Source organism: Amyelois transitella, chromosome 24, assembly GCF_032362555.1.
Source record: "Amyelois transitella isolate CPQ chromosome 24, ilAmyTran1.1, whole genome shotgun sequence".
Classification (NCBI taxonomy): domain Eukaryota; kingdom Metazoa; phylum Arthropoda; class Insecta; order Lepidoptera; family Pyralidae; genus Amyelois; species Amyelois transitella.
In genome coordinates, this window is record NC_083527.1 from 4,320,058 (window position 1) to 4,331,387 (window position 11,330).

General features: G+C 33.2%; 1 protein-coding gene across 3 annotated transcripts in view; it reads right to left on the reverse strand.

Annotated features, from left to right (window-relative positions):
- Positions 1–10,416, reverse strand: part of LOC106135907 (phosphoenolpyruvate carboxykinase [GTP]) — a 21,643-nt gene extending 11,227 nt beyond the window's left edge. The window contains exons 1-2 of one of the 3 annotated variants that reach the window (XM_013336312.2): positions 10,252–10,416; positions 7,263–7,321 (exon numbers count right to left, since the gene is read on the reverse strand). In XM_013336312.2, coding sequence (XP_013191766.1) covers positions 7,263–7,294 — 32 coding nt within the window. In that variant the 5' untranslated portion in view covers positions 7,295–7,321; positions 10,252–10,416. Of the gene's footprint in view, positions 1–7,262; positions 7,322–10,223 lie in introns of all 3 variants that reach the window. The other 2 variants (XM_060951349.1, XM_013336313.2) reach the window with 2 other exon arrangements.
- Between the last annotated feature and the right edge of the window lie 914 nt (positions 10,417–11,330).

An 11,330-nucleotide genomic window follows, 5' to 3' on the forward strand; every position in this document is an offset into this window, starting at 1 on the left:
CCTATAAATGTCATGATAGATAGATAGATAAAATGTTTATTCGACAATGCTACAAACACAAACAAATATACCTATATAACAATAATAACAAATCCTTAAAACTAACACAGGTGTGCTGTAGCAAGTCGAAATGGTCATAACTTAGCGATTTTTTGCACTGAAACAGTACAAAAACGCTGATTTTCAGTTATAACCATTTCATGTAGATCCGGGTACTTAAACAAATAATAAATAAAAAAAATATTTTAAATTTATTTTAATATTATTTGGTGTCACGCATAATTTACTAACACTTAAAAAAAGAAGGAATAGTTTTCTATCTGTACTGTTCATGCACCTATTATCAAATGAAATAAATAATTGTTTACTTATGTTTTAAATTTAAATTGTTTACTTATAAAAATTTAAAGAATTATATTTTTGGACTAAGGGATAAACTTATAAACTTACGATTCTTGTTTTAGGCGACAAGCTAACAACCTCTCACTCAAACAGCTGAACGTGGCCTATCAGTCTTTTCAAGACTGTTGGCTCTGTCTACCCCGCAAGGGATATAGACGTGATTTTATGTATGTATATATATTTTTGACTTCTGTTGGTCCTATTTAGATCCCCCAGACTTATCGACTTTTTTGGTAATATCTTTTTGATAATAGGTAAATATCTTTCATCAGTAGGTACAGGCAACGGTACATTACAACGAGTATTTTAGTAATGTATGGATGGACATGGATTGAAATCGAATTATTCTGTCCCCAAATCAGAACTGCGCAGTAAGCTTCGAAAGATCCAGATATGCCAATCTCTCTTTTAAGAAGCCAATTAAACCATGATCAAGCCATTATTTAAGATAATGTCTAATTAGTAGAAGTGTAGATAAACAACAGGCCAAGTCCACAGTCCGCTGCGCTATTTCCTACAAAGATATGAGAAATCACTTGACCCACTACTATAAACGCGTGTGGTTCTAAGTGAAAAAGTATTATTTGATCATCTAGAGGTAAGTAAGTATATTCTGATGAAATAAAAGAAAAATTTGAAATTCAGACGACAGAAAAAAGAGAAACAATAAAGATTGCTCCAAGTTGCACTTAACTCTACGCCGAGTCAAACTTAAATTAAAAATAGGGAGGAATTTGGGATTAATTTCCTTTACATACCTACAACTTCCTTTAGTTTACGCTGTCCTGACTGTTGGCTCCGTCTAACCCGTATGAGATAAAGACGTCATTATGTATTTATGCCTTATTTAATTCTCGGTTATTTGTTGTCTCAGCATTTGGAGATTCCAAATTTATTTTCATTCTTGTCTCTGTTTGTTTTAACACACATATATACTAATATTTTAACGCTGAAGAGTTTGTTTGTTTGAACCCGCTAATTTCAGGAACTACTGGTTCGAATTGTAAAATTATTTTTGTGTTGAATAGACCATTTATCGAGGAAGGTAAATACATATATTACATCACGCTGCAACTATTTGGAGCAAAGAAATAATGAAAAATGTGAAAAAAAACGGGAAAAATTATTCACCCTTGAGGCTTCAATGATGCCCAAAATAACTATTCCTATAAGTATAACACGGACGAAGTCGCGGGTACAGCTAGTTTGAAATAAATTATATTATGTTTATATTATTGCAGTAAATTAATGCGATAATACCTATATGCTCAGTACCTACTTCGCCAATTACGAAAACGTCAATAAGTATTGAGTTTTGCGAAAAAAACAAAAACTAAATCAGTTCTGTGGCAAAAGTCACGTAGTCAATCATTTATCGTTTTGTTTATAAATAAAGTGGTATTTTCTCGGAGCTTCGCTTTCGCTGTTTTCCAAAAGTAAAAGTCCTAGATAATTAATATCCATTATATACCAAGGTAACTCCTAAAGCTCCTCATAAAGTCAGTATAGGTACGATATTACATCAAGGACCTATTGTTTTTTTTTAATACGATCCTACCGCCAATCGGTAGCACAATAATATCACAAGACTAATAAAATTGGCATTAAAATATTGCAATTGGCGAGGCACATTGCGATATTAACACAATTGCTAAGTAAAGCACAATAGTTTTTGCTGTATAAACTAACTACAATAGGTTTTGTGTACAGTTACCAAGATTTGACGTCGGAGAATGTAAACAGTGACGTTCGTCGACGCACGCGCATGATGAAACTAACCTTTTGTTCGGGCCTTCTCTCCCGAAGGAGTTCCCCGAGTCGGTTCAAGGTTTGGGGTCCGTTAAATTTATTATACCTACTCTAATTAACAAATAATTTATCGTTCATATCGCCTATCTGATCCGTAATGATTATGCCCAACCTTGGTTGAAGATGGCACAAAAAGCAAAATGATAATAAAAAAACTATGACTGCGTAACAAGTCATTTTCAGTTTCCTATTTCCACTACCTGAACCTCGTCTAAAAATAAGAAGTGTAAGTATATAATAATATACGTACGTTTTGAAAGGTTGTTTGTTGTTTTGTCTATCAATTTATGTGAGTAAGTATTTTTAGTTAATAAAAGTTGGCAGGTGTCAATTATTATATTTATCGGTGAATTTTCGGCGAAACGTGACTATGGGAGGAAGGCTTAGGTAAGAAATGGTATGAGGCTAAATGTAGGTACTTTTTTCGCGACCATTTATTAACATTCATCTCTCCCTTCGTTTTACGTAGCCTATTTAATTACTATACCTAACTACCTCATGGGCTGTCTGAATAGTTGATAAGGTGAAATCCGGTTTTCTTGCCAAGGAGTTAACTGGAAAAATACCCAAGGAAAGTGATGGTAAGGTTATAAACTTGACATTCTTTTAGGCGATGGGCTGGTAGGTAAGTGATAACCTAGCTATCACTCTGAATACATATATATCTAATTACGTCTTTGTAGCATACGTGGTAGACAGAGCTAATAGTCGTGAAAAATTGGACGGCTACATACCGCTGTTTGGATTAATTATCGTCCAAAAAAAGTGTCTTCTTATCTGAAAGACCTGAAAGTATGTTAATAGAAATAGTTGTAGAAAAATTATGTATGTTTAAAGATTTAAGCGGAATATTTAACATCTGAGAGACAAAGAAATTTAACCTCTTGAAATTATCAATATAGATATCACTGAACAGAATTATCATATTGACACGCTCTATGGAATATAATATAGTATCTTTCCGATAATTTTAATACCGAACTAGCAACTGAGTAAAGTTCCATTGCAGTGGGTGTGTCTTGGGTCTTGGACCGGTCCGGTGGCTTCTTACGACATTTATCAGAATTATCAGAATGCCCGTTGACAGGTTTACACACCGTTTTTTTTATTTACGGCGCTGACGTCAAATGTTTTCGCCATAGATATTGAATTTCATTGTCTTATCATCTTGTTTTTTGGGTATTTGAGAAAATACGGATGTAAATAGATTACGGGTTTTAAAGGTGCTAGTACGTAGGGTGAATAAGTATATTTAAATATTTTTTACATTATTTAATTGTACAAAAAGTAAATGAGGTATAATATTTGGTAAAATTATTAGTTTGATGCAATTAATTCTTTTGTACATATTTCTTTAATAAAGCTTATTAAGTAAGTAAGTACTTTGATACAAAGAAATTTTATTTGTAACTTGATATCTTAAAGAATTAAATTTATTTCAATATCCCAAGGCTCCCGAGGCGAGGAACCATAGGCGATACATAGAACAAAAAATGATGAAAAACAAATTCATAATCGCAATTTGATTTTCATGTTTCGATTTCATACCTTTCTTATGATTGTAAAATTGTCTCTCATAAATAAAAAGAAATAAACAAACTAAATGCGTAAGTAAGCAAGAAGCAGACAAAAGAAACAACTTCTATTTCTAATATACCCGGATATTTTCAGTCCGAACCAAAATGTTTAGTGTAGGTAAGATTGCAAACATGAGTGTAAGAACTTCCTGATTGGACAAAGAATCGAACCCGTTCCCCGCTGGCCGCGGCCTTGGCGACCGGTCCACTGGACAAAGACAAGATTTGTCGCAGAACGACTGATTGCAGAAGTTCCATTGACGTGAGTTATCTATAGGTATATAAACACAAAACCGTAATTAATTCGTATTCGTATACCGTATTCAAATGCATTGTTTTATAATTTTAGCTTGCCTGTTTATTTATTTTTCCAAAAAACACCCGAGTAAAGTCTCGGCGGGTCGCTAGAATTGATTTGACATAAACATTAAATTATGTTTAATGTTTACACAAACTTCATTTTCTGCGAAGAGCGATGGGTCATTCATGATAAAAGATTTCATGTTATTATTAAATCATGTTGATTTCGAAAATGTCTATTTTGCTGCTGTGATAAGAATATTATAGCCGTGTTTACTTTAGGTTAGCCGGTCGGAAGCCTAAAAGACATTTGATTACCTATGTTCACACGTAGGTAGGCTGACAAAGAATGCACGAAAGCCTCATGAGCTAATTTGCTTCAGGGTGAAAATTTCATGCAAACTTCGATAGCAAAATTGTAGGCAATAAAAACGACATCGCGCGTGCCATTCTGCGGAAGCAGAAACCATTTTTTTCTCTTTTTTAGTGTTAAACTAAGAAACATTCACTTTTTAAAATTCTGTAATCCGAATCTTACATTTTAATCTACTTATACATACATACATATAATCACGTCCATATCCCTTCCGGGGTAGACAGAGCCAACGGTCTTCAAAAAACTTATAGGCCACGTTCAGCTGTTTGGTTTAACGATAGAATTGAGATTCAAATAGTGACAGGTTGCTAGCCTATCGTCTAAAAGAAGAATCCCAAGTTTATAAGCGTTTCCCTTAGTCGCCTTTTACGACATCCATGGGAACGAGATGGAGTAGTCCTATTCTTTTTTATTGGTGCCGGGAACCACACGGCACTAATCTATTTATATAATGACCGTATTGCTTATTAAGCATAATGTAAAAAGTCTTGAGTTTTTTTAAATTAGACTGACTGACCTCTAACTTGTCTTGTAAACTTTTCCTACCTACCACAATTATTTACTGCCTTTGAACTTAAGTCACCTCTCATTTCACGTTACATTAAAATATAAGCACAATATAAGGTAGGTCTGGCCTGGTCTGAATTACAGGCAATTTATTGTGTGCCTTTTATTTTGGGCCTTATTGTGAAGTACTTAGCTTCAAAAATATTTATCGAGCCATATTTACGTCTATTATGTATATAAGTACATAAATAGAAAATTCATTAAGAAATAGGACAAATAAACTAATAGAAATTAAGAAAAAACTTGGCTATAAAAAAAGTAAACACAGACAACCCAATTAAAAATGACCTGTAAACAATTTTGTCTTAGACGATAAATAAAATATTTATTTGTAGTAAAATCTTTAATATATCATCAATGAAAAAGAATTTTTAAGACGTCTTCTAGGAAAAAAAAAATCATACTGCGTAGTTTCACTTCAATTTTCATATCATACAATAGGTTATCTAATTTTGGCAAATTTCTATGGAAATTTCCAAGAATAAGATTTTCCTACAGACGAATATTCGTGTAATTTTTTTTACGCGTTACATTTTTGTGTGGTCTCGTGATAAATATCGCGAACTTCCCGGATCTTAACTATCTTTGAGAAATATGCATAAAATAATTTAATTGAGTAAACTAATTAAGCATAATACAGTTAATTGGCATTTTTTATGTTTGTGATAATAATAATTAATTATTATTGCGTAGATAATAGAAGGTATAATTGGAGTGAACAGATGTTCTAACACGTATTGTATCCTGCAAGATGGCCGCGGCGTCTGTCTTTCTTCTCTCTATAAAGATCTCTATCATTAAGTAAGTAAGACAGAGCCAGCAGTCTTTAAAGGCTGTCTACCGCGCAAGGGATATAGCGACGTCATCAAAGACGAGTTTCAATTGTTAAGTATATGTATAGTGTGGCTCATGGTGGTGAGTGGGTTCATTCCATAAGATGAAACGACTTTAAATCTTCAAATATATATAAAGTAGATAGTGACTGACTGACATTACAGTACAGTCCAAACAAATGAGTCTCGAGATTTTAAATTTGTAGGCTTGATAGGTATGTGGTGCAGTGTGGTGATCAGAGTTGTTGTTCCGAATGATTCCGCGGGAATGGAAATTTTTTACGCGGGCGTACCTACTCGAGTAGAAATAACACCTACTTACCTCCAAAAGATTAAAGAATATTTCACAAAAAAGCAATCCCCTCCCACGTTAAGCGTATTTTACTTAGAAAAATGCGTCCTTAATATTTTGAAAGGGGTTTCGACCCCAGGTTAAATGTTTTAATCCCTACATTTCACCAGTTAGCTGTACAGTGACTTATAAAACACCGTAGCCACCACACTAGGTAGGTACCTATGGTTCTGATTGGTCTTCTGTTGGTTCTGGGTAACTTTGAAGACGACGAAGAGGTAAGTCACATCACATCGCCCGGATAACCGGGTAGGTATTTCCAATAATTTTCAGATCCGGGTTTGCGGATCAAGATCTATTTATAATTGATGATGAAACGAGGGTGTGTGACCGTGCCTTCACTGACCCTTGGTCTTGCCGCGATAACGTCAGCTTATATCATTGTTGTTGCTTTTTACGACTGATAACAGCAGATACGTGTCAAAAGACAGTATAACAGCTGACGTTTTAGTACATTTCGATTTATTATTTTACGTGGAATTACTGGTATACAAAAAGTGAATAACTTTTGTAATGAAAATAGAACTGCTTTTTATCGAAATTCTCTATTTTTTACCTACTCCTATGTGTAACAAACACTTTCCTGAAAACCGTTTCAAAATCGGTTCAGCAAAACGCAAGATAATAGCGGGCAAACCTACATACAGGTCAAACTGAGAACCATATGTTATTTTTTTTGGTTAAAAATACGTAAAGGCGGTTAAAAATACGTAATACCTAGAAAAGCAGCTGTAACTGCAGAAAATACAAACAAAAGATTTTCCTTGAACATCATAGAAGTCTCTAGAAATAACTGGAATTAACTTGAACTTTGGAGATATTTCCCGAATTTTATAGAACCCTCTTGAAATTTCTGGTACTGTATATAACATTGGAGTTATTTCCATTACATTATTAGAAATTACTGGAACTTTCTATAAAACATGAAAGATTTTATCTTTCTTTCACTTTCGTTCGTCGGGTGTCGGATCCATTTTTTATCAGGTACAATCGAAAGTTAGAATTTTTTATTAGCGTATTATCATTAATTCTAGTAGATCACTGACCTTTTTGTAAATCTTGTGACGAAGTACACCATCTTTTGAGCAACGCACTCGCTTTGTTTCTGAAAAAATAAAATAAATAACATCTATTTAATTTACAGGTCAGTGACGTGAAACATATTTTTGATAAATCCTAATTTGGGACAGGAAAATAAATAAGATTTAATAATTATATTGCATTGTCTTTGATCTTAGCGGGATTGAATAAATATTTTGCTCAGAAGATACATAGTAAAACGATGACTTTTAAGACGTAGCAGTCTACTATACTCAAGATTGGGATGTTTATTATATTCTCAAGATTGAGAACAAAGCAATTTAAAAAGATGTTCAGAAAGCCAAAGACCATGCCATAGGAATCGTAAGTAAGATTAAGTATTTAGATTTCTAGGTACATACTTTCGTGATAGTATTGGTACTAGTACACAATAGTCCTGATAGTAAAAATATTTAGGTTTTGTAATTTAGAGCTTACACCCTTACTCATTTACTCAATAACATTACATCTTTCTAGTCTGTAAATTAGACTGATCATACCTGCGGACTGACAGACAGGCAGTAAGATATATAAACTTATTAAAACTATAAAGATTCTTAAAATGTCTGGCGAACCCTAAACTTACCATTACATTGGCCAGATAAAAGCTGATAAGTCATACGATTTTTTATCAGAATCAAAATAAAAGTACTCGTGTGGTATTTGTTGCCAATTGCTTTATCTTATCTGAACACATGATTTTTATCCTGTTGCCTGTTCGTTACACACCTACGAATAGTAATTTTTTAAGAGATTTACGTGCCGTCCCCGGCACCAATAGAAAAAGAATAGAACCACTTCATCTCTTTCCCATGGATGACGTAAAAGGCGACTTAGGGATTGGGTTTATAAACTTGGGATTTTACTTTTAGGCGAGGGGCTAGCGATCTGTCACTATTCGAATCTAAATTCTATCATTGAGCCAAAAACGTAAACGTGGACTTTCAGTATTTTCAAAATTTTTTGATAACATCATAATTACGAAAAGTGGGAATATAAGATACATATGCGACATAGTGTGCCTCGTCGGCGTTCGTGAAAAACCTTAGCGAATAACACCGCAACCCATAATGTTTTTCCTGTTCGAAAAGGTATCGGGAGCATTCCTAATACTACACCCGAACTCGGTATCGGATATTTTAACTACTTATCCGCCATTAAAGTTACTAGCTATACCGCATAGTATTGAGAATCAGGTGCCGTACTGTCTGTCTCACTGATAAAACCTACATGAAACTCATCCATAAAGCGATACGATAAAAGCAATTTTAACGTAAAAGTACAGTTGCAACGTGTTAACATAAATATTGTCACAATTATTATGCATTGTCGATTTTTAACTTAACTTCTTCACTTTTTGTAAGGTGTTTAAATTCCATAAAACAAAGATTAAAAATGAATCTATTCTTGAAGAATTTATTACCTTAATCTTCATACACAGCAAACTTATCTTTAAAATACCTATCCTATTTAAACCTACTTTACATAGACCTTTTATACTCAAAGAGCAGACATTATTGTATAAGCTGAATGCCGGCCTGATAAGCCTGTCTGTACGTCAGTTGTTTACATATATAAACACCAGTAACAATAATTCTGTTTAGTGCCATCGTTGGCCGGAGGTCTCCATATCTCTTACATCATTTATTTACTTATATATTGCACTGGAATTTTACACATACTTGTAAACAATTCTATACTCTTACTCATTATATTGTATTAGCTAGTCTTTGTATTCTCGAATTTCTGCTATATTTAATTATTTCAAAGTGGTGGTTTTCTAAGTCTAAGTATTAAAAATATTTTTTTTTTCCAAGTTGCATATACTTTTTATGGGTGTAATTGTGCATTTTAGCTCTTAATTATTCATACAAGTAAAAAATTATAAGCCACATAAAAATGTATTTTAAACAGAACAATGCAGATAGCATCAGGTTAAATGCTTACGTTAAACTTTCCATAACAATTGCATATTTATTGAACCAACGAGACAAGCAGTTGGGTTCGAATTATGTAAACTTGAAGACTGCACGCGGCTGAAACGATTCAAGTATATCTCAATTGAATATAATATAAGTATTTTAATATTGTAAATGTGAAAGTGTGCTTGTGCGTTTTTCACATCATAATATCTCAATGAAATTTAAATTTTGCATACATTAGTGGAAGTCGGGGAAGGACATCGGGTACTTTACACGCGAGTGGAGCCGTGAGCGAAAACTTGTATATGAAATGAAAATGCACAAAGTATAAACATAAATTTGTTGTTTAAATCAATCAATTGGGAAGTGGACGAACTTCACAATACTCCGGTTAACGGTAAATTAACGAGATTATTTTTAACGCGGGTGAAGCTGCGGGCATTATGACAAAATCTAGTCATTGTTAATTTATAGAAATCTGGAAATAATCAGGCAGGCTTCAGACAGTCAATAATACTGTAAATTTAAATTTGGAACGAGGAAATGAAGACGTGGCCCCGATGGCAACAGGCGCGGTATGTAATGTGTTGGCATGCCAACATGCGATGCACTTCACTTGCTTTCAAACTTTCCTGACATATTATGGTGTATCTTTATTTGTGTTTTTTTTTTTTTCATCTAAAAGGTACTTAGGTTACTTAATAATAAGGTTTTACTGGCATTGAATGACAAATTATTATTTATTATGCTTGCTATCTGTTATCTAATATTTTTTTTATTATGTATAAGTGTATCAAATTAATGAGCTAGAAACATTTTTATAACAATAACAATAAGATGAAAACGATTAGTTTAAATCTTTTTTTTGGAAATGCGCGTTTATGTCTTTTGTTACGAATAATAAAAAAAAACATATATTCTAAAAATAAACACAATATTCTAATTCCTACCCACCCAAACAAAACTTCACACAGTAACCAAAACGAATCACGACACTGTACTTACATACAGCTCTCTAAAGGTCAGCACTCACCTCGTCGAAGTCAACGACCTTATAGCAACTGTATTGTATAAAAACTGTTTCCCATAAGTCTTTACAGAGTATAAATTATATAAGTGATACGGTGCAACGTGTGTATTGTTTTCGACGCGGCTACACACTGATCGGTCTTGTATTTTTCCACTAGTATCAACGGATGTCTCTCGGACGAATCATTTGGATATTTGTCAATCATCCGATAAAGAGAAATTTGACGATAAGGGATGTGTAATCAGATGAGGTGATGGGAGTTTTGTGGGCGTAATAAGAACTTATGTATGTAGGTTAGTATTCATTGCGAATTGAAGTGAGATAATTGAGTGTGAGTGAATCGAGAGGGAGGGTAATATTAGGCTACGGCCAGTCTTATCGGTTATTGTGATTTAAGAAGATAACCTTTAATTATTTTAATAAATAAATATATAGCATCAAAGTACTTTGTTGTAGATAAATTATCGAAATATAATACTTAAACATTTTTAGTGTAATTGCTGAATATGTCTATTCCATGTCCTGAATAGCAAAAAAATGCGAACAAATTTTCAATTAACACCAAGTAAGAAAGATATTTATAAATTATTATCAATTACTATCAAAATTAATATAACACACGCGTTAGACTAGTTACATCACTAGTCACATCGATAATGACTCAATTATTTGTAAATATTTATTTATGGGTATCAAAATTAAACCTACCTTCATAATTATAAATTAATGGAATTTTAAATGTTAAAACGATAAGGCGGTGATAGAAGAAGTAATGTTTCTATGAAGCTCGGTACAATGTGAATGAAATACGACACAAATAAATGAAAAACAAACGGTTCTCTTTGTATTTGGGAATATTATTCTTTAGTGAGTTAAAAATCAACTCCAATCTGCATACATATACTTACATCTTTATCAGTTACAGAGCCAACAGTATTGCAAAGACTGAAAGGCCACTTTCAGCTATATGGCTTAATAGTGCTATTGAGATTCAATCAGTGGCAGGTTGTTAGCCCATCGCCTAAAATAGAATTTCTAGTTTATTAGACTTTCCTTCAATCTGCCTGATAAAAATGAGATGA